This window comes from Lepidochelys kempii, chromosome 14 (genome assembly GCF_965140285.1).
Source record: "Lepidochelys kempii isolate rLepKem1 chromosome 14, rLepKem1.hap1, whole genome shotgun sequence".
Lineage (NCBI taxonomy): Eukaryota > Metazoa > Chordata > Testudines > Cheloniidae > Lepidochelys > Lepidochelys kempii.
In genome coordinates this window covers 44,389,932-44,416,791 of record NC_136393.1, presented here as the reverse complement: position 1 = coordinate 44,416,791, position 26,860 = coordinate 44,389,932, and the positions used below count along the sequence as shown (strand labels likewise).

Sequence of the window (26,860 nt, the reverse complement as noted above, 5' to 3'; positions counted from 1 at the left end):
AATAGGTGCCTAAATCTGGGGTGCAGAGGGGTGTCTGTCTCTGCTTAGCAACCCACAAACAGGAACCCACCCCCTGACATCCAGGGCCTCCAGTCGCGGCTGCTGCCAGTGCCTGGTAGTGCTGGTGGCAGCTGGCTGCCCCGGGCCCTTTGAAATCGCCCCAGCAGGCTGCAGGGCTCCTCAGCGCACGCGCTGGAAGGGTGCAGTGGCACATTAGGGGAAGGAAACGCCCCGCGTCAGGAGCCACGCTGGGCGGGGTGGGGGGAAAGAAGAAGCCCATGACCGCAGAAGAAGGTGCAGGGCTGAAGCCCTGACCCCCCTGTATGCGGAGCTGGCCTGAGCCCCTCCCTCTCCCGTGCCCCCTGCATGGAGCTGGCTCTCACTCTCAGGCTGTGGAGAAATTCAGCCCAAATCTACTCACCTTGGTATCTCCATTTCCCCCATCACCACACAGCCATGAAGGGATTCAGCCTAGGAGGCAGGGTCAGCAGTAGCATCATTTGGCAGGTGGGATCTAGGGCACCCAGAGGTGAAGTGACTTTCCCAAGACTAAGCAGGGAGTCAGTGGCAGAGCAGAGAACCAAACCCAGGACACCTGAGCCCCAAGCCTGTGTCTTAACCACTAGGCCACCCTTCCTACCCGAGGAGGGGGAACCTCCTCTGCGGGCACTAGACAGAGCCACCAGGAGGTGGGGAGCAGAGAGAGATGGATAAAAGGACATGGGTGGGAAGAAAGCAGTGGGAAACATCAGGAAGGGGAGGGAGCAAGGACTTAGAGAAGAAATAAGAGGGAGGGAAAGGGGCAGGGAGACCGATAGGAAGGGAGAGGAGAAAAGAAGAAGGGAGAGGGGAAAGGCTCCCCACTGCTTGTGCCTCCCATCCACCTTCTTCCCACAGCCAACAGTGGTATTACTGAAGACAGCTTGTAGCTGAGTGTAATGATTTTAATACGCTGTAATTCATGATAACGTAATGATGTCATTCATTACTATTTTAATAATGATGACATTGTTAGGATACCAATGATAGAAACACATTCAATAACTAGAATATGAAGGAAGTTTGTGTATAAATATGCTGAAAATTGTCAGTTTTGCGGGGAGGCTGAGCCAAACACACACACTTCTCACGCTTAAGGCAAGAGAGGGCAGAAAGGAGTGAGCAGTGTGCAGGAGTCACTCGGGGAAGGGGATCTAGGGGGAGGGGGCAGAGCGGGGGCAGGAAGAGGTGGAGTGGGGCAAAGTGGGGGCTTGGCCTTGGGGAAGGGAGTGGAGCCGGGATGCGGCACTCACCAGCACAACCAAAAGCCAGCACCTATGGTGTGTGGGGTGGTATCGATGGTGGCGAAGGCAGCCAGGTGGGCATGTGGAATCCCTGGCCATGCCGGAAGAGCGCCCCCCGCAGGGCAGCCGGCATCTCGCTGGGCACCAGCCAGCAAAGGTGCAGCACCACCCAAATATCCAGCAGACAGAGTCCATGTGGGTGCAGCTTGTGCATGTGGGTACCAGCACGGGCCCATTGACTGTTCTGCCCTGGGGCCCGGAATTGCCTGGGGGGACTGCGCTCATGTCCTGCTTGGGGCCTACAGCCCGGCTCCATGTGCATTCCCATAGCTTGTCCTCTCTGTCCATTTCCCTGTCAGCTCACTGTGCTGTTTTAGATAAATGATGGCACTCATTTAGGGTGCTTCCCTTGGGTAACTGATAGAGATTTATGGTGTGAATTCTCACTGGCACAGTACTTTAAAAATCTTAAGCAGCCCAGCCCCCCCCCAAATTATGAGATTTAATAATAATAATAATAAATAGTAAATATTTGTATTATTTTATTTGCCTTTTGGTGTCTCAGAGGTTTATACTGCACTGGGGTGAAATTTTTAAGTGTTTCTCTGCAACAAAGAAAGCTAGATGCTTCCTTTGTTTAGAAAACAAAAGCCGAGAGTCTCACCTCCTCACACGCTTCCAGGAGCTGGGGCTTCATCAGACACACGAAATATTGCAAGACTCGTGATAAAATCATGAAAGTTGGTGATGCTTTAGCCCCTTTCCACTGAGCCAAAGCAGCATTAGTGTAAATGAGAATTGGGTCTTGAAAACACTGATTGCAGCTTAACCAAGCTTTTAGCCTCTGAGTTTATTATCACAAGGCTTGGAAGGATGAGCTTTTATTCATAAATGTTGGCAAACCTTGCTTTTGCTGTCTACACACAGACCAATGAAAAAATATTTCAATTGATAATAAATGATAATTACAGATATGCAAAGTAAGAACAAGGCTGCTTGAGAACTTATTCGAGTTTGATTGAAGGCGAGTGACTCTGCAAAGATGTGACCATCTGTGTTTTCATGGTTGTAAAGCTTCAACTTTTTGAATCTCGGTGTCTAGGGGCATTAGATCACTGTGCTCTGACTCGCTATTGACGTATCCCCCCATAATTTCCCGCAACTGTGAAAACTGAAATGGAGAACAATTGGAAAGAAACGCTAAAACCGAAATTTTTGTGCAATTGTCAAAATTTAACTCAATAAATAAGGAAAAAAATGCTTAAAACTAGCTGTAATGCTATCCATTAATATTCTATACATATATCTCAGTGATTTCTGCCAAGCCTGACTATCCCTCCTTAGACACACAGACTCTGGTCCTTCAAGGGCATCGCCCTCGGGGGACGCCCACCCGCCACAGGGCCCGAGGGGCCCATGTCACAGCGACGCCTGCAGGCTGGAATGTTCCCCGTGGGCTCCTCCCTGCCCAGCAGCAACCGAGTCAGTCCCAGGAAAGGAAACCCCTGGTTCCGGCTGCAGGAGCGGCCCAGGCAGAGCCGGGCCGGCCTCACTCGGCTCCTCTCCTGCAATTCATGTGGCCGGTTCCATCCTTGGAGGAGCCTGGTGCGTGACCTGGGGCGGGCCCCTGGGGGCGGGGCTTCTGCCTTGTTTGGTGGGTTGGGTTTTAATTTCCCTCCCGAGAGCGCGATTGGCTCCCGGTTCCCCAATCGGCTTTAAAAAAAGCTGTAAAGGCTCGTTACTGCACCTGCGCAATGTTTGGTTTCGCTTTCGGGATCCCCTGGGTGCTGCTGGCCCCGCCCCTCGCTCCTCCTGCAGCGCCGTGTGGCTGCGGGCGCCGGGCTCCGGTGCAGGGGCCTTGACTTGTTCGTATGGGGGTGGGGGGTACTGGCTGCCTCAATCCTGCACTCCCCACCCCCACGTGGCTGCATCTGGGTCACTGCAGGGGGGTTCTTGGTTTGAGGGAGGGGGAACAGCAGTAGCTGCAGTGGGGCAGTATCGATTTACCTGCCTTTGCCCTGCTCCCCTGGCAGTTGCAGTGCACCTGGGGGGGACACACAGGCTTTGTGGGGGTGGGAGGACACACAGGCTTTGTAGCAGGGTTCGGGGGAGTTGGAGGGACTGGCCCAGCTGGGCTGGGGACAGAGGGGGTGGCCACACTGGGCTGGGGAGGGGAGTGGCACCCAGTCTCCTCTGCTAATTGTTGGTCAGTGTTAGGGCGTCTGAGGTGCCCCAGCTGGGGGTGGGGTCTAGTGGGGGTCTGCTCCAGTTGTGAAATGGCTCTCTGTGTGCTAGGTCAGTTCAGAGTGGGGATGCTTTATAAATATGGAAGCAGGAAATTTGTCCTCATAGAGAATATCCTGCCCTAGGAGGAGAGTTTGGGGTTTACTGGGATGTGTCACTCCCCAGCCTGTGCAGCTCCTGGCCACAGGTATCTGGTTAAAGCAACCAGCTGCTCCATCCTGCCCACAGAGAAGGGTGGAAGATGTGGAACAGGAGACAACCTCTCCCCTGCCCAGGAAGAACCATTAATAGAAACCTTCCCACCCCAAGGCAAAGGAAGGAGGAGGTGGCAGCCTTGGAGGTAGAGCCTCTCCCTAAATACAGAAACAGGGAGAAGCATCCAGGAAAGAGCCCCCCTCAGCCCAAGGCAAAGGGATGTGACAGCCCTGAGGGGGAGATCTCTCCATTCATATCTTTGAATTTAATATTTCAGACATGTAGAAATATTCACCAGAACCCACATGGTCAGAGTTAAGGATGTTTGGATGCTGGGCCAGGAGAAGGTTTCTGTTTACTGGTGTGTGTGTGTGTGTGTGTATCCCAGACCTGGTTAGGTGCCAGTGGACTGTTGTAAGGGGAATGCAAGCATCTGAGCCCTAGGATCTGCAGAGAAGTCAAGCCTCTGGGACCGGAACAGAGCCCATCCACTGCCCCAATCTTGGGGTCCCTGGGCACATTCTTTAGGGACTCTACCCCTATCTCAGCTGTGAAACCCACTGCCTAATCCCCTGGTGTAGAGCTGACCCTCCAGACTGTCGCGTGCTTAAACTCGCATCTCCCAAACTCCACGCCAAGGGGAGAGCATGCTGGTTTCAGCTGAACTCTCTCTGGAGGCACGCAATAGTTGTGAAGCATTTCACACACAGAGACAGACTCTTTGCACAATCTAACACACTATTGCTCTTTCACTTAACCAGATAAAGCCCAAGAGAGTTCAGATCACATAGCACAAAATGACCAACCTAACTGCAGTGTCCCTCACTAGCTCATCCTTCCCTTAGGAGTCCTGGGGGCCATCTGGGACCAGGAAAGCAGGCAGGGCCCCCAGCCTCATGAGGCTGCTGCATGCTGGAGGACTTTGCTCTCTCCTTCTTATTTGGAGACAAAGAGTGAGATATGTGAAGGGACTCAGGTATTACAATGCTGAATGTCACTGCATCTAAACTAGCTGCCTAGAAAATCACTGGAATGACACTGTGAGCCAGAAAGCCTGAGTTATGGGGCGATGTAAGTGTCTTAGAATAGGTTACACAAAAGCCAGCATATTAGGCAGGGAGCTGCCTAAGGTAGCCATTTGGAGATGCTGAGCATAGGGGAATTGCATGGGGAATCTAGGCCCCTCACTCAGCTTTGTGGATTGCAGGGCTGTTCCTGTGACTCTCTGGAGCCCGCTGTCTCTTGATAAATTTTGTTTGTGAGATAAATTCCCCAAAATACAGAAAATTCAGAAGCCATTTTTCTCTTCTAAGCCCTGGTCTACACTAGGACTTTAGGTCGAATTTAGCAGCGTTAAATCGATGTAAACCTGCACCCGTCCACACGATGAAGCCCTTTTTTTCGACTTAAAGGGCTCTTAAAATCGATTACCTTACTCCACCCCTGACAAGTGGATTAGCGCTTAAATCGGCCTTGCCGGCTTGAATTTGGGGTACTGTGGACACAATTAGATGGTATTGGCCTCCGGGAGCTATCCCAGAGTGCTCCATTGTGACCGCTCTGGACAGCACTCTCAACGCAGATGCACTGGCCAGGTAGACAGGAAAAGGCCCGCGAACTTTTGAATCTCATTTATTGTTTGGCCAGCGTGGCAAGCTGCAGATGACCATGCAGAGCTCATCAGCACAGGTGACCATGATGGAGTCCCAGAATCGCAAAAGAGCTCCAGCCTGGACCTAACGGGAGGTACGGGATCTGATCACTGTATGGGGAGAGGAATCCGTGCTATCAGAACTCTGTTCCAGTTTTCGAAATTCCAAAACCTTTGTCAAAATCTCCCAGGGCATGAAGGACAGAGGCCATAACAGGGAACCGAAGCAGTGCCGCGTGAAACTTAAGGAGCTGAGGCAAGCCTACCAGAAAACCAGAGAGGCGAATGGCCACTTCAGGTCAGAGCCCCAAACATGCCGCTTCTATGATGAGCTGCATGCCATTTTAGGGGGTTCAGCCACCACTACCCCAGCCGTGTTGTTTGACTCCTTCAATGGAGATAGAGGCAACACGGAAGCAGGTTTTGGGGACGAAGAAGATGATGATGAGGAGGAGGTTGTAGATAGCTCACAGCAAGCAAGCGGAGAAACCGGTTTTCCCGACAGCCAGGAACTGTTTCTCATCCTGGACCTGGAGCCAGTACCCCCCGAACCCACCCAAGGCTGCCTCCTGGACCCAGCAGGCGGAGAAGGGACCTCTGGTGAGTGTACCTTTTAAAATACTATACATGGTTTAAAAGCAAGCATGTGTAATGATTAATTTGCCCTGGCATTCGCGGCTCTCCTGGATGTACTCCCAAAGCCTTTGCAAAAGGTTTCTGGGGAGGGCAGCCTTATTGCGTCCTTCATGGTAGGACACTTTACCACTCCAGGCCAGTAACACGTACTCGGGAATCATTGTAGAACAAAGCATTGCAGTGTATGTTTGCTGGCGTTCAAACAACATCCGTTCTTTATCTCTCTGTGTTATCCTCAGGAGAGTGAGATCATTTATGGTCACCTGGTTGAAATAGGGTGCTTTTCTTCAGGGGACACTCAGAGGTGCCCGTTCCTGCTGGGCTGTTTGCCTGTGGCTGAACAGAAATGTTCCCCGCTGTTAGCCAGGGGGAGGGGGGAAGGGGGGGAGGGATTAGCCACGTGGTGGGGGGAGGCAAAATGCGACCTTGTAATGAAAGCACATGTGCTATGTATGTAATGTTAACAGCAAGGTTTACCCTGAAAGAGTGTAGCCATTGTTCTATAAAATGTGTCTTTTTAAATACCACTGTCCCTTTTTTTTCTCCACCAGCTGCATGTGTTTCAATGATCACAGGATCTTCCCCTTCCCAGAGGCTAGCGAAGATTAGAAGGCGAAAAAAACTCACTCGCGATGAAATGTTCTCTGAGCTCAGGCTGTCCGCCCACACTGACAGAGCACAGACGAATGCGTGGAGGCAAATCATGTCAGAGTGCAGGAAAGCACAAAATGACTGGGAGGAGAGGTGGCGGGCTGAAGAGAGTAAGTGGTGGGCTGAAGAGAGAGCTGAAGCTGAAAGGTGGTGGCAGCATGATGAGAGGAGGCAGGATTCAATGCTGAGGCTGCTGGAGTATCAAAGTAATATGCTCCAGTGTATGGTTGAGCTGCAGCAAAGGCAGCTGGAGCACAGACGGCCGCTACAGCCCCTGTGTAACCAACCACCCTCCTCCCCAAGTTCCATAGCCTCCACACCCAGACACCCAAGAACGCGGTGTGACAAATGAATAAAGAATGCATGAATGTGAAGCAACAATGACTTTATTGCCTCTGCAAGCGGTGATCGAAGGGAGGAAGGGAGGGTGGTTAGCTTACAGGGAAGTAGAGTGAACCAAGGGGCGGGGGGTTTCATCAAGGAGAAACAAACAGAACTTTCACAACGTAGCCTGTCCAGTCATGAAACTGGTTTTCAAAGCTTCTCTGATGCGTACCGCGCCCTCCTGTGCTCTTCTAACCGCCCTGGTGTCTGGCTGCGCGTAACCAGCAGCCAGGTGATTTGCCTCAACCTCCCACCCCGCCATAAACGTCTCCCCCTTACTCTCACAGATATTGTGGAGCGCACAGCAAGCAGTAATAACAGTGGGAATATTGGTTTCGCTGAGGTCTAAGCGAGTCAGTAAACTGCGCCAGCGCGCCTTTAAACGTCCAAATGCACATTCTACCACCATTCTGCACTTGCTCAGCCTGTAGTTGAACAGCTCCTGACTATTGTCCAGGCTGCCTGTGTACGGCTTCATGAGCCATGGCATTAAGGGGTAGGCTGGGTCCCCAAGGATAACTATAGGCATTTCAACATCCCCAACGGTTATTTTCTGGTCTGGGAATAAAGTCCCTTCCTGCAGCTTTTGAAACAGACCAGAGTTCCTGAAGATGCGAGCGTCATGTACCTTTCCCAGCCATCCCACGTTGATGTTGGTGAAACGTCCCTTGTGATCCACCAGAGCTTGCAGCACTATTGAAAAGTACCCCTTGCAGTTTATGTACTCACCGGCTTGGTGCTCCGGTGCCAAGATAGGGATATGGGTTCCCTCTATGGCCCCACCACAGTTAGGGAATCCCATTGCAGCAAAGCCATCCACTATGACCTGCACATTTCCCAGGGTCACTACCCTTGATATCAGCAGATCTTTGATTGCGTGGGCTACTTGCATCACAGCAGCCCCCACAGTAGATTTGCCCACTCCAAATTGATTCCCGACTGACAGGTAGCTGTCTGGTGTTGCAAGCTTCCACAGGGCTATCGCCACTCGCTTCTCAACTGTGAGGGCTGCTCTCATCTTGGTATTCATGTGCTTCAGGGCAGGGGAAAGCAAGTCACAAAGTTCCATGAAAGTGCCCTTACGCATGCGAAAGTTTCACAGCCACTGGGAATTGTCCCAGACCTGCAACACTATGCGGTCCCACCAGTCTGTGCTTGTTTCCCGAGCCCAGAATCGGCGTTCCACCGCATGAACCTGCCCCATTAGCACCATGATGCATGCATTGGCAGGGCCCATGCTTTCAGAGAAGACTGTGTCCATGTCCTCATCACTCACGTCACCGTGCTGACGTCGCCTCCTCGCCCGATATCGCTCTGCCAGGTTCTGGTGCTGCATATACTGCTGGATAATGCGTGTGGTGTTTAATGTGCTCTAATTGCCAATGTGATCTGAGCGGCCTCCATGCTTGCCTTGGTATGGGGTCTGCACAGAAAAAAGGCACGGAACGATTGTCTGCCATTGCTTTAATGGAGGGAGGGGCGACTGATGACATGTCTTACAGGGTTGGCTTACAGGGAATTAAAATCAACAAAGGGGGTGGGTTTGCGAGAAACAGAATGGCCCCCTCAAGGATAGAACTCAAAACCTCAAGGATAGAACTCAAAATTGGGTTTAGCAGGCCGTTGATTTCACAGAGGAAGGGAGGGAGGAGAAAATGAATACAAAAAAAATCTCGTCTATTTCTTGTTTTGAGCCACTTCATCTATCTTTATACACCTTGCTGGCAGCAGACTGTGCAGTACGACCACTAGCCATCGTCATCTCCTGGGTGCTCGGCAGAAAATGGTGCAGTATGATGACTAGCCATCATCTTCTGCTGGCTGGAGGTTAAAAGACAGTGCGCTGCCGGTAGGCCTGAATCGCCACGAGACGAAACAAGGGAAATGACCTGGCTGAGTCACTCCCATGTTTGCCCAGGCGCCCGGTTAAAAGAGCACCCAGGACTACGTCGATGACGGCTACCAGTCATACTGCACTGTCTGCTGCCAAAAGGCAATAAACTGCTGCTGTGTAGCAATGCAGTACCACGTCTGCCAGCATCCAGGAGACATACGGTGACGGTTACCTGAGCGGGCTCCATGCTTGCCGTGGTATGGCGTCTGCACAGGTAACTCAAGAAAAAAGGCGCGAAACGATTGCTGCTGCTGCTTTCACGGAGGGAGGGAGGGAACGGGGGCCTGACGATATGTACCCAGAACCACCTGCGACAATGTTTTAGCCCCATCAGGCATTGGGATCTCAACCCAGAATTCCAATGGGCAGCGGAGACTGCAGGAACTGTGGGATAGCTACCCACAGTGCAACACTCCGGAAGTCGACTCTAGCCTCGGTATTTTGGAAGCACTCTGCCGAGTTAATGCACTTAATGCACTTAGAGCATTTTCTGTGGGGACACACACACTCGAATATATAAAACCGATTTCTAAAAAAACGACTTCTATAAATTCGACCTAATTTCGTAGTGTAGACATACCCTATGAGTCATTTCTTACTTTCTAACTGTAATTGAAAAGCGTGTTTCTGGTGCAAACAAAGGTTTGAATTAATCAACCTGAGTGTCTTGGACCCAAATGTCTGGCCTTCTCACCCAGCAATTAAATAGAAGCATCATCTAAGTGTGAACCAATTGACCAGCACCATTCTCTTCCCACAGTCTCAGAGGCTCTTCCCAATTTCCATTCCTAGATCCCTTCTGGGTACCTTTGAACTTCCTCAGAGTCTCCATTAGCACAATAGTTTTCTGGGAGAAATCGCTGACTCGCTCTTCCTGTTCTGGAGAAATCTCCTCTGGCTGCTGGAACTTCCCCTTCTCACACCTGGAGAGAAACAATTTCCCGTGATTATATTTCACTGTGTGACTCATGATAAGTTCTGGCGAGCGAGTCGCTGCTCTAAGGGGCCTGGAGTTCGAATTCCTCGACTTCTCCCGGCCTCAGAGCAGGTGCAGCACAGCCCATGGCCGTACAACCTTCCCTTCTCAGGACTCCTTAATATTCTTCAGCTCTGGTCTGGTGAGATCAGCTCTGGGGACAAAAGGGGAATTGAGTCTCCATGGCCAATTCACTCCTTGGCCTCCACGCTCTGAGGGACAGGAGGTTCCGATGTAAAGTGCTGTAGAAATCTGTCCACTAGGAACTAAACTGAGACACCAACTCCCCCCTCCCCAGCTCACTCCACACAGGTCTCCAAACAGTCCTCAGGCTGGGAAAGACTCAGGTGGGAAAGACTCTTGACCACTGCTGCCTTGGGCTGAATAGTAACCAGGGCCCCAGCAGTGACAGGCCCATATTCCATCCCCACAATCCTGAGGCAGCCACTACCCCAGGGATGTGACATCTCGAGGAAACACATGAGGTCAGTCTTTCCCACTGAATGGACAGTTCCAGAGTCTTCTGTATCAGGGTGAGAACCTCAGCATTAAGTTTATCTGAGAGATTTGTATCCAAAATCCCCCACATGTTGCTGTGGAGATGCGTTAAAAACATCATCTCCATGCTCTTTCCCAGCATTGCCAGTCATACTGCAAGTATGTGTGGGAGTGAGAGAGAGCCACGTACGTACTCAAGGTGCTTCTAACATCCTAGAGGGGAGAGAGAGATTTAAAAAAATCTCAGTACCACCTGACAGACACTTGGGATTCCAGGAAAGGGATTTTGCAAATACAGGGAAAATCAGCCCTGCCCTGGCCCCGGGGCCATGGTTTCACTGAGCTAATGGGGCTTTTCCTTCTCTAATATCAATGTGTCTGTGAGTCTGCAAAGAACAATAGTCATTCACATTTCAGCAATGCACACATTGAGTTACACTGAGATCTCTGACTGCTGGACCCTGGTGCCCGTACTTCAGGAGCTGTCCTGTCCCTGTGTTGGGATTTGGGATGTTTCTAGCTCAGTCTCACTTGCAGGAATTCACTTGCTGGCTTCTGACACTTCCCCCCCATCTCACTGATCAGCTCACTGAGATGGGAAATCCCCTCTGAGAGTTTGGTGATATTTTCATTCTGTATCTTCACAATCTCCTTGTCCAGCTTTTCCAGCTGGGCCAGCAGGAGTCGCTCTTGTTCCTCCAGGAGCTGCCGCAGTTGCTGAAATGCAGACACAATCTTCTGCCTCTCAGTTTCTGTCTGTTTCTAGAAGAAATAAGGAAAGGGCTGGTCAGGAACATGGATGGAGCGTGAAGACCTTTCATACAGTCTTACAAGAGAGAATTTCTTTACAATCTCTAACACATCTGTGTAGAGACCAGGCGCTCAGAGCTGCAGTCAGAAGTCAGGAACTACAGCCGAAGTCAGAGCTGGAGTCAAAGTCAGGATCTCACCAAGGGTTGGGGCTACAGTCGAGCTCAGAAGTCATGCCAAAGGCTGAGCCAGAATCAGTGACTGGAGTCACACGGGGGATCAGGACTGGAGTCGGAGTCAGGCAGCCACGTGAAGGGTCAAGCCAAAGTCAGACAGCAGTACTGCAGGTCAAACCTGAGTCAGGAACAACACCGGGCCAAGCCAGCGTCAGGGTCCAGTCCAGCAGCAGATCGGGAGTTCACTCAGTTGTTTGGACAACTTCCCGTGACTCCTGCTGGCGTAATTCATGCAGCCGAACGTCTGCTCCAATCAGGAGCTTCGTAGGCAGATCCGCTGGTGGGCCAGAGTTCCACTAGCCCCTCCCCCCCGGCTCTGGAGAGCGGTCGGGTTGTAATGAGAGTCTCTGTGGGCTGAGGTTCCAAACCCACCATTCTTCACATCCTGACACTTGACTCTACACTGTGATCACAAAGGAGAGGATTTTCTTACCGCTTTCCATCTGGGCCCAATCTCTCTGCAAGGGCTGTCTCCGTGTCTACCGGGATATAGTCAGTGTGGTTTGGGAGAAATTTTGTGAAAGCCACAAGGGGTAGTAATTAACTCATTAACGAAAATGCATCTTAGATCCTGCAGAAGATGCTGTTGTCCTTCTCTAGGGAGAGAACACTTGTGATATGAACATCTGCAGACACACACGGAGTATCCCATGATCATGGAGAAACACACACAAGGCCACAGAGAAATCTACCAATAAACATCCCTCCCAGCTCCATGTCCCAGCAGGCGAAGAACAACAGGCACCGACCAGATACTCCCGGCTTCTCTCCTCTCCAGGCTTCTCTCTTTCAATACCAGCAGCTTTTCTCTCTCTTCCCTCAGAGTCTTCAAATGGGCTTGTATTTTTTCCTGACAGACAGAAATGATTTGGTGGGTTTATTTTCAGGGTTGTAGGGGGTGGATGAGGTGTTTTTCCACCCAAAATTCTACACAACAGTCAGTCTTCCTAGATTGACTAGGTGGGTAAGGCAATACCTTCTGCTGGCCCAGCTCCTGTTGGTAAAAGAGTTACACACAACTCAGCTCTGGGGAACACACTCTTTCCCAGGCCTGAAGAAGGGCTCTGTGTAAGCCTGAAAGCTTCTCGTTCACCACAGAAGCTGCCCTTGAGCAGATATTACTTCACCTACCTTGTCTTTCTAATAGCCCGGGACCAATACAGTTACAACAATATTGTGTACAACAGTGGGTCTTTCTCGAGGTAGGACATCCGAGACACCAAGGAAATGAAACCTTATTTATGGAAATTGGCCGTGTTTTGTATTCAGATTGTTTGAAGTTATTCCATCCACTTTCTCCATTGAGTCGAACCAGTGGAAAACTGGTGTCCCATGATGGTGAATCTATAAAGCTGTTTTTGAGAAGATTTAACAAACAGTGATACCAATCCCAGAAGCCACCGGGGGCAGCCATGTCGGCTGGGATGCTCAAAGGAGTCCAACTCCATTGACTTTCAGCCCTGTACACTGGGGGATGGGACGGGATGGTCAGCACTGATCTAAGGACTAGGGCAAACCCCATTAGATGTGTTGATTTGTGTTAGGAACAGCTGGGGTTTGCCCTCGTGCTGTCCTAGCCCCTTTCCCTGCAATGGCCTCTGGGTAGCTACCCCAAAGTCCCTAGCAAAGATCCCAGAAGCGGTGGATTCTGGCAGATTTCAAAGGGCTGCCTGGTGGGACGAACGGACCCATGTTGGCTGGTCCTTGCCCATGAACACATGAGAAGAGATCAGAGTGGCACTGGTCCGCACTGCCAAGGGGTTAGTTTTGCTGAAGATAAGTCTGATCCCAGTGGCATGTGGCATGGACCTGCGCTGACTGGAGCCCTTGTGGGTGTGGACTGAAGGCGCTCGGGGTCCCACACCATGTTCAGCCCAGGGATCTCCTCTAGTGCAGGCCGGGAGCATCTGAGTTTAACCCCTCATGGAGCAGGACAGGAGTTCAGAATCACAGTGGGACACCTCCTCTCCCTGCCAGGCCTAGGAACTGTATCAAGGAGTCTTTTCCTCCTACTGTCTGTACTTCATCACTGCTCAGTGCTGCTGAAAGGGGCAGAGTAGCTAGTGGTTAGAGCACTGAAGTGGGCCTTGGAAAAGCAGATTTTTAAATCCAGCTCTGCCACTGATCTGCTGAGTCACCTTGGACAAGTCACTTCCTCTCACTTTGCCTCAGTTTCCCCTCCCTCCCTTTGTCTGTCTTGTCCAGTTAGACTGTAAATGACTCGGGGCAGGGATTGGCCCTCACTGGGTTTTGTGCAAGGCCCCCACAATCGAGGTCAGATCTCATCTGGGGTCTCCAGGGGATGCAAATAACAATAAACACTGTGATACAACCAGTAATACCAGCCACAGCTTGTAACTCCCCCCATCAGCTTTCATGAAGTGAAGGCTACACACAGCTGAATGACAGGGTCACACCATTAACCTGTAATTAACATCCCAAGTTATTACCCATTAGACTGGGCAGCAACTCCCTACCTTGTACTCCTGGGCAGCTTCCTGTATGGGAACCACCGTGTGAGCACGGTGAGCCCGGGATCTGTCGCACACCACACAGATGGGGGTTTGATCCTCTTCACAGAACAGTTTCAGAGCCTCCTGGTGTTCCCCACATACCTCGCCCCCTCCTGCTCCCTTCACTGCCTGGAAACTCAGCCGCTTGGCGATTTCTAGGACATTTGCCAGCTGCCTGTTGGGCCTGAGGTTTCTCTGTTGCACAGTTTCTCTGCACTGAGGGCAGGAGGCGGCTGTGTCGGGTCCCTCCCAGCACTGGGCGATGCAGGCTCAGCAGAGATTGTGCCCACACTCCAGAGTGACAGGGTCTGTGAAATACTCCAGACAGATGGGACATGTCGCTTCCTCCTGGAGACTTTCCACGGGGCTCGCTGCAGCCATGGCTCCCTCCGGGCAGTGGGACAGACTTTGGTTCCATTTCCTGAGTTCACACTATGCCCCGCCTGCAGCAGCTGGCGGGGGTGGGGGGAGGTTTCCTTGCCTGAAAGTGACTCATGCTGTTTGCTGGGCACGAAGAACCCGACCAATTTCACCCCGGGAGGCTTTTGTGAAAAAATGAACAGTCATACCCCTGACAGGTAACTTTCAGTGAAATTAGCCTGTAATTAAAACCCCAAAGGGCTCCCGGCCTCCAATCAGCCCCTGTGCTGGTGGGGAGGGTCACTGAGGCATCCCCCTGTGAGGATGAACCTGGAGGAGCAGCAGCTGTGTGTCTAAGGCGTGATAGTCAGGCTTGGCAGACATTTTTTATAATATAGAATTGTGACAGATAATGTTTATTTTAAGCAATTTTTATATTTATTGATTTAAACTTTCACCGTTGCACAACAATCTGGGGTTTAAGCATTTCATTCCAATTTAAATTTTCACAGTTGTGGGAAATTCTGGGGGGATCAGACAATATTTTGGTCAGGCCAGAACTAATTAATGACACTTGACACCGAGATTCAAAAAGTTGAAGCTTTAGAACTGTTAAAATTGTCTGTGAGGAGCTAAATCTCCTCCCTCCCCCAGCAGCTCCCCCAGGGCAATGACCCAGAGCCTCCCCCACCACCACAGGGACCGAGGCTGAGAGTCCATCTGCTGGCGGCTCAGGGGCCTGTGGAATGTGCTGGGATCTCAGCCTGGGCCCTAGGGGGGCAGGTGACCCTGTAACACAACCAGACCCAGCAAGGCCTGCTCCCATTTTCTCCCAGTTTGTCAGTCCCAGCAGAGAGACCAGGGACTGCAGGGAGACCAAGCTCCTGTCCCCCACGTGAGGGCTGGGGCCCAATGGCCGAGGGCAGCCGGTGTGAGGGGAGCTCGCACTAGGGGCCTGCAGGGTACGTGGTGTGGGATAAACACAGACCTCTCAGGCCACTTGCCATTGTGGCTGCAGGAGGGGATGTGGGGACAGACTGAGTAGGCCTGGGGCAGTCCGGGAAGCCGCCATCGGGGACACGGAGAGGGAATTCAGCTGTGGCGGGGAAGCCGTGCTGCGCAGAGATGTTGCTGCGGATGCAGCTGGTTACCCGGGTCCAGCGTTGCAGCAGGTTAACAACATGGTTACTAGACGTTGCAGCTCAGCGGAGTGAAGTGCTGACCTTTTGCTGGTCTCCGTGTGGCTTGAGATTTGCAGGCATCCCTCAAACACCTTTCCCCTGCTGCTGTCTCAGGTACCCGGGTCTTCACTCAGCATTGCAGATCAGAGCAGATTCAGTGCTTTGGTACAGGGTTACGGAAAGGAAAGAGACTGGCATGGTACATATAGTACCTGTAATTTCTCTCCCCTGGCTGTCAGATGCACCGTGTGCAGCTGGTTACTTAGAGACATTCAGTCAGACAGCTGGGGTGGCCTTTTTCTGCTCTGCCCCTTTCGCGGTAAATGGTGGCTGTAACTTTCCCCACTCCGGTTCCTTTGGCATCACTGGGACGCTGAGACCTTTCAGGATCAGGACACTGAATTGTAAGCTTTCCGGGTCTATTTGCTCAGCGTCTGCTCAGAGCTCAGCACCCTGGGGCCCTCGTCCTCCGCAGACTGTAATGCGAAGAGACACACAGGCATTGTATAGATGGGGAAACTGAGGCAGGGAGAGGGCTGGTTCAATGGGCCCCCTATTCAGTGGCTACAAGGGCCAATGCAGACCTTAGCCAATGAGAAATAATTTCCTGCCTCTAAGCTTCTGTCTTTCCCTGTGGTGGCAGGTCATGGACATGTGGAGACTCATTGGCAATTTCATCACCCTCGTGCTCCCCTAGCCCGTACATAGCACTTCTCATCTGTAGAGCTCAATCACTTTACAGTGAAGGTCAGTGACGTTCTCCCCATTTCACAGATGGGAAACTGAGGCACAGCTCGGTGAAGACCCAGATCCCCAGTGGGACTTAGGTGGCTAAAGCCCAGGTTTCAACCCCTGACTCCCAGAATTAGGTGCCACTGAAATCCAGAAAACCTCTGCCTGGCTGCTCCTAACTCTGCAGGGGCCTCAACTCACTCAGCACCAACATTTCGATGGGAAAATTTCCCAAGGTTCCTGAATTTCTGCTTCTGGGCCTGGGCCCTGCTGCCTCCTTCTCAGCGTCCAGACACCTGCCTCATGTCTAAACCCCAGAAGGATACTCCAAGCAGAAGGCCGGCAGTGGATAGCCTCTCTTGCCTGTGGGGCCCAATCCTGTAGCAGTGCGCTGAGCACCCCTTTTGGATCAGGGCTCAGACAAAACCAGAGGAGGTGCTGGCAGAGGCTCCTTTATAACATAGAGCCCACTGGTTAGGACACTCGCCTGGCATCTGGGAGATACAGGTTCTACTCCCTGCTCTGCCTGATGGGGAGGAAGGGTTTGAACAGAGCTTTGCCACATCTCAGGTAACTGCCCTAACCACAGGGGTCTGGGATATTCTGATGTGAGGATCCCCCTCAATCTTTTTTGATCAAGCTGCTCCACATTGGCTAAATAATTAAATAGCCCCTGGGTCAGAGCAAGAGGGTGACAATGAGTCTATAGCAGGGGTGGGCAAACTTTTTGGCCTGAGGGACACATCAGATACCAAAACTGTATGGAGGGACAGGCAGGGAAGGCTGGGGGAGGCTGTGCTTCCCCAGCCAGGCGTGACCCGGCCCCTGCCCCCTATCCAAGCCTGCCCCTCTCCCTGCCCCTTGATTGACCCCCAAATCTCCCACCTCCTATCCACTCCCCTTGCCCCCTGACTGCCCCCTGGGACCGCGACCCCCATCCAACCCCCCCCCCCCCGCTCCCTGACTGCCCCCCGGGACCCCCAACCCCATCTAACCCCCCCGCTCCCTGACCATGCCTGGGACCCCCACCCCCATCCAACTATCCAAATTTTGTTTCTGGTTTTCATGTTGCAATTTTAGTTTTTCCAATTCCTGTTCCAAATTTTCCTTTTCATACTCACAGGCATGGTGCTTTTCTGTGAACTTATTTACAGCCTGAGACATAGCACAGGTGACTCGTGCTGCTGTTTGGACTTTCTTGGGGGAATAGCCCTGTTGATTCCCCAACGAGAAGTTGTCCAGAACTTTCTTGTGCAGTATAGAGACTGCAGCAGTCACACATGGATCAGACCCCAAGCTTTTAAACACCTGTCTTAACAAGCACTCATCAACCATAGCTGGAGGCCTCAGGGTGTCCCCCTTCTTCTCAGGAGTAAACCCGCCTTGCTCGCACTTGCAGAACATCATAGACTTGAAGATAGCACGAATTCAACTCCACGTGCCTGTGTATTTCCCTCTCTCCCAATAATCTGTAACCAATCTGATCCCAATCTGATCCAATCCTCAGTTCCCCGGTCACTGAGTCTAATATCTTAAGACAAGATTTTAGCTTATCCAACCAGTTCAGAAACAGTTGACTTCGTCACTGGCACGGTCACCATCCTCTACTACCAAATGTTGAAATGGATCTTTAACTGCTCACAGCTGGGCAGAATGTTCCCGGTACCCGTCAACAAGTCAGAATCAGTAGACTCCATGCAAAACAGTTTATTTGAGAAAGAATCACAGACGCAGTATAAGGTTATCTAATGCACGTCTCCCTAGTGAGCCTCAATTCCCCAAGCACAAACCCTCAGTATTTATACTGGCCCCACACAGTATTCTGATTGGCTAGCAAAGCAGGTATAACTATCAATCTAGATGAGGATTTGTCTCTTTCATTGTCTTCTATTCTCAGTCACCTGATCTATCAAGGATTCCCCCGAGGCAGTGGTTTTCAAAGGAGTTACATGCCCTGTGGACATTTTATTACTAATTTTCTCCTAATTAATACTTTGGAAAGGACTGCAGAAGGGGTACCGACCAGACATAACCCCATGTTTGCGCTCTCATCAATCATTCACTCAAGCTGTCAGTGCAATGCCTTCCAAAGGGGTCATTTTGCCCCGGGTCAGCTCGTGCCAAGCTCACTGATCTTGTGTCTGTACGTTTTCTTTACCTAGTGAGCCGGCATATTGACTGATAAAGGTTGGTAACAGAACAGATACGCAGAATAGAGAATTTCCACTTTAACCGTTTGAAACTAAGGAGGCCCTGCTCCCAGAATCCTCTAGCAAATTCAAACATGTCAAGCCGTACCACATTCATGTTCACCACATTCATTAATAAGAAGCACAGTAATTCATAATAATTCAGCACCGTCCCAACACCCTGGACAGTGAATCTCCTTGTTTCCACCCCTGTCTCAGTGCGAGGGAGTCGTGCTTCTCCTTCAATGGGTGTCAGTTCCCTGTCACTCCCAGCCTTTTACCTCCCCACAAAAACTCATCAGGGCTCTGCCAGTCCTAACTTTGCCTTGCAGACTAACACTGGGCGCAACCTTGTCTCCAGCCCCTGTGATGTGTCCTTCTGTAGCGGCCAGCCCCCCTCCACTGGACACTCAGACATTCCCAGGTAGGCCATCGGGACAACACCAGCTTCTTTGATTCAACTGAGGGTCAGCGCCAACAGAACATCACAGCACTGAGATATATTTTTAGTGAAAACAAACAGGAGTTTATTAGCTAAGATTGAAGAGATAGTGAGCGAAGCAGTAAGACCAACAGGTTACACACCAAACGCCAGGTATAACAGGATTCAGATAGGCTGAGTTTAACTTTAACAGGTAAAATCCATGGCTAAAGCATTCTCCCAGGGCCACCAGCCACCACTGATGAAATCCCCCTTTTCATGAATGCAAAGCATGCTCTCCTTTTGGCTTCCTGATGGACTGCAGGGTGCTGTTCTTGTCCCCCAGTTATAGTCCAGTAAACCGCTGAAGTGGTCCCCCCACCATGATCTGTTCTCCAGTGTGCTCTTTCTGTTGGTCCTATATTCCAGTGGCTCTCAGCCTTTCCCCACCATGGTACCTCTTTCAGGAGTCTGATCTGTCTTGCCTCCTTGGCTCACTGAAAAATGACGTGCTTCCAAAATCCGACAGAAAAAGACAAAAGTGTCACAGCTACTATTAGTGAAAAATTACTTCCTTTCTCTTTATTATCATATCATTTTAACAAAGAAATCAATTGGAATCAGGGATTTCAAGTGATTAAAAAAATTAATCCTGATTAATCACATGATTATTTGAACTGTTAAACAATAATAGAATACCATTTCTCTAAATATTTTTGGATGTTGTCTCCATTTGCAAATATATTGATTTGAATTACAACACAGAATACAAAGTCTCCAGTGCTCACTTTATTTTTTATTACAAGTATTTGCCTGTAAACCCCCCCAAAAGAAATAGTATTTTTCAATTCACCCATTACAAGTAGTGTAGCTCAATTCCTTTATCATGAAAGTTGAACTTACAAATGTAGAATTATGTAAAAAATACCTGCATTCAAAAAATAAATAAATAAAATAAATAAAACAATGTACAATTTCAGAGCCTGTAAGTCCACTCAGTTCTACTTCTTGTTCAGCCAATCGCTTAGACGAACAAGTTTGTTTCCATTTGCAGGAGGTAATGCGGCAAGTGAGAAGAGGCAATCTGATAACACGGTTGCAGCCGGAGTCACAAGATATTTACATACCAGATGCGCTAAAGATTCCTCTGTCCCTTCATGCTTTAACCACCGTTGCTTAACGTCCCTTCCCCTGGCCTGTTATATCTGCTGGGGGAAGACATGGCCAATCATGTGAAGCGAGCTAAGAGGGTGGGAATGGTCACCCGCAGCCAGGCTAAACAAGCCGTCACACCTAACTCTGTTCCGGAAACTTCTACCAGGACCCGGTCAGAGGTGATGGACCCGGATCCCAGGCCAATGTCTGCAACAGCAGTTGTGGATCCAGTCCCAGAGACCCAAACAGAGCCAGTCCCAGAACCGGAACCGGCAGAACAACCAGCACCAGACCCATTGTCCTCACTGAATCCAGTACTTGCAACCCCAACACCAGAGGGCCCCACCGAACCTGAACCGGCAACAGCCGATAACCCTACACAAGAGGCTCAGCCAGAGCCTGAACCCCAACATGTCAATGGAAACAGCCCCATCCCCTACATCGCTTCCAGAGGGACCAAGCATAGGTCCACAATCCAATGAGGAACTGATGTCTCCAGCATCAAAGGAACAGTTCCAGACTGAACAGGAAGCAGATGAAAGCCTCCAGAGAGCTTGGACGGCGGCACAGAGCAACCCACCGCCTCTCAGCTCTTCTAATCGATCCAGGTGTGTTGTAGAAAGAGGACTTTTATACAAGGAAACTCTTTCTGGGGGACACCAGGAAGACTGGCATCCTCAGAGACAGTTGGTAGTTCCAACTAAATACCGGGCCAAGCTCTTGAGCTTAGCCCGTGATCATCCTAGTGGCCATGCTGGGGTGAACAGGAACAAAGACCTGTTGGGAAGGTCATTCCACTGGGAGGGAATGGGCAAGGATGTTTCTACCTATGTCAGGTCTTGTGAGGTATGCCAAAAAGTGGGAAAACCCCAAGACCAGGTCAAAGCCCCTCTCCAGCCACTCCCCATCATTGAAGTTCCATTTCAGCGAGTAGCTGTGGATAGTCTGGGTCCTTTTCCAAAAAAAAGAACCAGAGGAAAGCAGTACATACTGACTTTCATGGATTTTGCCATCCGATGGCCAGAAGCAGTAGCTCTAAGCAACACCAGGGCTAAAAGTGTGTGCCAAGCACTAGCAGACATTTTTGCCAGGGTAGGTTGGCCCTCCAACATCCTCACAGATGCAGGAACTAATTTCCTGGCAGGACCTATGCAATGCCTTTGGGAAGCTCATGGGGTAAATCACTTGGTTGCCACTCCTTACCACCATCAAACAAATGGCCCGGTGGAGAAGTTTAATGGGACTTTGGGGGCCAGGATACGTAAATTCGTAAATGAGCACTCCAATGATTGGGACCTAGTGTTGCAGCAGTTGCTCTTTGCCTACAGAGCTGTACCACATCCCAGTTTAGGGTTTTCACCATTTGAACTTGTATATGGCCGCGAGGTTAAGGGGCCATTACAGTTGGTGAAGCAGCAATGGGAGGGATTTACACCTTCTCCAGGAACTAACATTCTGGACTTTGTAACCAACCTACAAAACACCCTCCGAACCTCTTTAGCCCTTGCTAAAGAAAACCTACAGGATGCTCAAAAAGAACAAAAAGTATTAATTGGTATTAATTCTCTAAAGCCCTTTTATTCCAGAGAATTAAAGGTTTGTCAGTTTACAGCCCAGGGAGGAGACGACGCTGAGTGGCCTGAAGGTGTCTACTACGAAGGGAAATGTGCTGGTGGTGTGGAAGAGGTGAACCTCTCCATGACCCTTGGGCGTATGCAGCGACAGCAGATCCAGGAGCTGTGCACTAGCTACGCGCCGACGTTCTCAGCCACCCCAGGACTGACTGAACGGGCGTACCACTGTAGCTCCCGAAAGCTCATGCTCAAATAAATGGGTTAGTCTCTAAGGTGCCACAAGTCCTCCTGTTCTTTTTGTGGCTACAGACTAACACGGCTGCTCCTCTGAAACCTGTCATTACTGCTCACAGAAGCCTGAAAGGCAAAAACATCCGGTGGGAACGTCCCCCCAGGCAAACTCCTGGCCTCTGTTTGCCCGTCCTCTGTTCACTGTTGCTCATTCGCTTCATAACTGGCTGCTTTTTTTGTAAGGCTGCTGACTTGAAGCAGTTGGTGCAGCTCAGAGCTCAGTAATCCACACAACAGAGAGACCTTGAATCCTGCAAGTGGAGCTAACGCCATGTTAGACATCAGAGCAGGGAAATTCTCTCAGGGCCCTGACTAGGGCTGGCCATGGTGACAAACCCATTTCCTCGTTCCCACACACATCAGGGGCGTTTGGCTCCCAAGGATCCAGCTGCCCATTGCTGGGGTGAGGATCCAGCAGCAGCCGAGCAGCAGCTGGTCAATGATCCTCTGGCTCTGCCTGGTCGAAGCAAACCCCAGGCAGAGGAGGAGAAGCCCCGATCAGCCCCTCCTCCCTGCTGCAGCCCTGGCTGCCGAGCAGGTAGGCCACAGAGGGGAAGGGAGAGAAAGAAACTCTTCCAGCCACTCCCTCTGCCTGGCTGAAGTTCCCCCCTCTCCCTTCCCCTCCCAACCAGGATCCCCCAGCCATGGAGATGAGGAGAAGGACACTTGGGCCAGGCCCCACCTTAATTCTACATACCTGTCCCCATCCCCCATCTTCCACCAGCCCCTAGACTGGGCTCCCCCACTTTCCTGGAGCTGTTCCCTACAGGGGGAGTGTCCCTGGCGTCTAGTAACCCCTCCCCTCCCCAAATCCCCCAGGGCGCTGTGTTCTGGGGGATCAAACATTCAGGGACCAGAGTGATGGGTTCTGGGGAGGACACTGGGAACTGAATTGTTGTGGCTGGTGGAGCTGGGTAGCTGGGTGCTGGGATATCGAGCGTTTGGGGATCATGGGATAAGAGGCGAGGGAGAGCACAGGGGTAGCGAGGTGCTGCCTCTCCTCACTCACCCACTTTGCCCCTTCTCCCTGCCCCCGCTGCATTCAGACAGCACCACTGGGAGGGGCTGATTCCCATAGGGCCCTTTGTGGCAGGCCTGGAGATCCCACCTCTGCCTCCACAGCATCACTTAGCGTCTCTCTATGGTAGGAAACATGGTCGGGATTAGCCGGCGCATCTCTGTGACCCTGAACCGGATTTCTGAGTATAAACGCACCATGAGCATCTTACGTGTAAGGCTAAGATTTTTTCCTGGATGTTTTTAGTAATATCAGGAACAGCTCACGGGCAATAAAGCTAAATTTGCATAAGTCTGTGACCTGTCTGTGACATATACTAATAATATCCATGACGATATGGGGAGGGAGGAGGCTCCAGCACCCATGGCTGCTGTGGCTCTGGGGTCCCATGGTGGCTGGGCAGCTGTGAGGGTCTGGTAGAGAGCTGCAGAGGCCCCGTGCCACCCATGGCTGAGAGCCTCAGAGGCCCCCAACACCGCTCGTGACTGCTAGGAACTGCAGGACCCCTATGGCCTGCAACAGCTCCGAGCTCTGGTGGGCAGCTCTCGGCTGCAGCAGGTGGCAGGGGGACCCCGCAGCTCCTACCTGCCATGGTCTGAAGCCACCGAGCTCTCTGGAACTCACAGATTCCATGACTTCTGCGAGCTCCATAGCAAAATTGTAGCCTTACTTATGTGTTCTGACCCTCTCTCATTAGCACAGTGATTGCTAGTCCCTGACTTCCCCCTTTGGGGCCTGATTGTCTCGTTCTCAGATAGTCTGACATTTTTCCAGGCCACACTGAAAAGCATTTACTGTTTGTACATTTTTCCCTTTACGGGCCAGCATTAACTAGATGCTAAATAAATGGGGAGCAGGGACAATAGAATGTGGTGTTTGGGCTTCTGTGCTATTTCAGGTCGATGCAGTGAGTCTGAGGGATTCCCTCGTTCCCCCCTCACCATCATCCTCCACTCTTGACACTGTAACATCTGCCCAAGCGATAGAGAGATTTATCCCATCCCCGTTCTACCCCCCGCCTCCCAAGATGTAACTTATCACTGGGTCCCTGGTTCTCCATGCTAAAGAATCACAGTTTTGATGTCTAGGATCCTAAGTCGGACTCCAGAGGGCTGGAGAAGAAAGTGTCCCAGACCTGGGAGTGGGTGGGGAAATCCCAATGAACCTCAAAGCACAGTTTGTCCTTTCAGATCTCAGAGCTGTATCTAGCTGTTGGTAAAATTGTTTCCTCGCTTTTTCTAGGCTTAGTCCAGATCATTTGTAGATGGGAAGGTTTCTCTTTCTTTTCTTTTAATATAATGGTGCTAAAACTTTTGCAACTAATACAACTGAAAAATGAAAGCGGTTTGGTCTCTTCAGAAGAAAATGGGTCTGTTTATTTTCCTGATTTTTTGAGTCTTGAAGGATTCTCTGAGATTTCTCTTTATGGATGGGAAAGTGTTTTATTGCCCACTTTGGACTGTGGATTTTTTTCTTTTCATGAAGACTGTTAGGTCACATACTTTGATATTAGTTTAGTTTGGCAGATGTAGCTCGGATTTATTGAGAATTTCATGAGACAAGTGATCATTTGCCAAATCATCCTTTTTTAGATTTTATTTTATTTCAGTCTTTATCTAACTCTTTGTCATGAGATTCTTTTGTGTGGTTTGAACAATGACAGTGATCAGTGTCTCTCAGCATGAACATAGATGGTGCAAACTAGATTGAGAGGCAGAGACTGAAACAGAAATGAATTTATTGCCTGATCCCTGCAGTGATGTGAGCTACTGTTGGGAGGAGGAGAAGGTGAAGGGGAACGGAGCTGGGAAACTGCTGGATTTTCTCCGTGGAGCCAGACGGCTGAGACTGAGAACTGTGCACTCACTGCACCTGTGCTAGAGAGTGACTAGACTTGGCCTGTGTAGTGTGACGCTGGACCTGAAATCTAACGGCCCATGAACGACACCCCAAGAGAAATTATGGGGGCAGCATCTCCCTATTGCTAAGATGCTGAGGTTGGGAGCAGGCAAAAAGGGAGCCGGGGATGTTAGGAGACCTGGGCAGCCTTGAAGCCAGGCCGATCCCTCACTGAGCCCAGAGGGAGATGCCCTCCCCATGTACCACCATGTCCTGTGTTGGGATGACAGAGTTTCTTTGCCCCACTCACCCCACACTGCATCCCTCTTGTGACTGAACCCCTGCGTCGGGTGTGGATATATTGTGTGCAAAGTGTGCCTGGTGAGGGATCACTGGAAAACTCATGATCTGCTGAATATTGTGCTGTTGAAATGCAAGTAACACCAGTGCATGTAGAATGGTGAGATTTTAATGTATGTTTGTTGCTAGGCTGAATGTATTCCAGGTGCCCCAAAAGAGGACACTGATGGGGGGGGGGAGTTGGCGGGAGGGTGTAGAGTTAGGGGTGTTGGAGGGGGTACTCACAAGGTGAGGGCAGTGTTGACTGCTGTCACAGTGGCAGGGGGGTGGCAACACCTGTCCCTCAGCGTTGACTGGTGGGAACCCCTCCCCAGGGCTGGGAACCTGGGCCTGGGTGGGCGGGATCTGGCAGCAGTCAATCAGCTGTGGATGCAGGAGAACTGGCTAGTTGGGAAGGTGACGAATCAGGGCTGTTTCTATGCTTCAGCGCTTGTGCTCTGCAAACACCCCCGGCCATTTCCTGTTATGGGAAAACCCACTTGGCAGCCTCAAAAAAGTGGATCTGTCTGTAAAAATCCAGATATATGTCAAAGTTTTTGTTCCTGAAATATGTCATAGTTCTGGGGATTGTCCCACTCAAACTCCTCAGGGATGATGAAGGACCAACCATTGGTGTTAGAAAACTCTTATCTGGCCGACCATCACCAACGGGAAGAAGGGGGGAAACAAAGAAATGTATAATTCACCTGAAGGATGCTTTGGAGCTCACATACACCATGAAGATGCCTGACCCCATAATTGTTGGCCCCTTACTGAAACTTAATGGGGGGTTTTGGTTGGCCCTCTCTCAGTACCAAAAGACAGGAAGGGCCAATGAGAAATGAAAACCCTGCGACTAGTCCCCAGGGCCAAGGGAGAGAGGCCAAGGCTCTAGGTCAGCCTCATTGACAGCACAGGCAGGCCAATGAGGGAGTCAGGAGCCCGTTCTCTGAGTGAGCTGGAGCTGCCTGCCAGAGAAGGGCAGAGCTAAGGGGAGAGGAGCAGCCAGAGCTGGGGTGGAAGAAGAGCAGCACAAGCCCTGAGACAGAGGGAAAGTGGGGCCTGAGCAGTCCAGAGCTGGGTGCGGTGAGAAGCTGGGGAGAGCAAGGGGGGACCCTGGGCCGTGTGGGATGACATCATGTTTTCCTTTCCCATTTCTTCCTGAATTTTTTATTACTTGCTGTTTAATAAATCGTATTTGTTCTAAATTCTGTGCACTCCTGAGTGACGACATCAGGGAAGCGTCCGGAGTGAAGAGAGCGCCCCAGACCGGGGATACGACACCCTAGCCTCTGTCCTGAGTGATCGCAACAAGAGTGGGGGTGAAGCCCCCTCAGGAATGCTGGGCCCAGCCTTGTGGGGGTTTAGGGACTAAAGTGGAAGGGGCATCCTCAAGGTCAGACAGGCCTCTGGGTAAAGGGAGTGGGAGAGGGGACTCCTGTACTTCTGTTATTCGATCCCATCAGGGTGGTGTATAAGCCAGAAAAGTTCCCCACAACAGTAGGACCCTTCCCGCTGCCTACCTCTGTACATATTTATTGGTTTCTCCTAAAGTTAGTGCAGATTATAGGGGAAAGTGTCAGAGCGGCCACCAGTGACACTTGCTGGCCACACTCTGAGGTCACCAAATGTGGCCCTGAGAACCCCTGGGCTCGATGCTCAGGACGGGCCCTTCAGACCTTAGAGCCTGGGAGTGTAACAGGAGCCGGGCACAGAGATGCCGCAGCGCGGTGGGTTGATCGCTAGGACCCAGGAGCGGCTGGGGGGCGGCTCTGGGGGGAGGATCGCGGGGCTCAGCCCGGCCCAGGAAGTGACTCGCAGCCGCTGCGGGGACTCTGGCTCCCGGCGAG

At 51.1% G+C, this 26,860-nt stretch overlaps 1 protein-coding gene across 1 annotated transcript; it reads right to left on the bottom strand.

Annotated features, from left to right (window-relative positions):
• Positions 1 to 6,973: 6,973 nt before the first annotated feature.
• LOC140897511 (E3 ubiquitin-protein ligase TRIM39-like) lies at positions 6,974 to 14,292 on the bottom strand. The gene is made up of 5 exons (XM_073310230.2): positions 14,268 to 14,292; positions 13,876 to 14,180; positions 12,148 to 12,248; positions 9,746 to 9,861; positions 6,974 to 8,467 (listed from the first exon to the last, which is right to left on the bottom strand). Exons 1-5 carry the CDS (start codon positions 14,290 to 14,292, stop codon positions 8,322 to 8,324), a joined length of 693 nt encoding a protein of 230 aa, XP_073166331.1. The 3' UTR covers positions 6,974 to 8,321.
• Positions 14,293 to 26,860: the final 12,568 nt, after the last annotated feature.

Bases quoted from the DNA above. Each gene is read 5' to 3' on its own strand.
- LOC140897511 (XM_073310230.2), bottom strand. From the start codon at position 14,292: ATGGCTGCAGCGAGCCCCGTGGAAA. The intron at 14,181-14,267 runs GTCTCCAGGAGG...ATCTCTGCTGAG, and splicing joins TGCAGCGAGCCCCGTGGAAA to CCTGCATCGCCCAGTGCTGG. The intron at 8,468-9,745 runs GTACCCAGAAGG...TTTTCTGTGCAG, and splicing joins GACTCTGAGGAAGTTCAAAG to ACCCCATACCAAGGCAAGCA.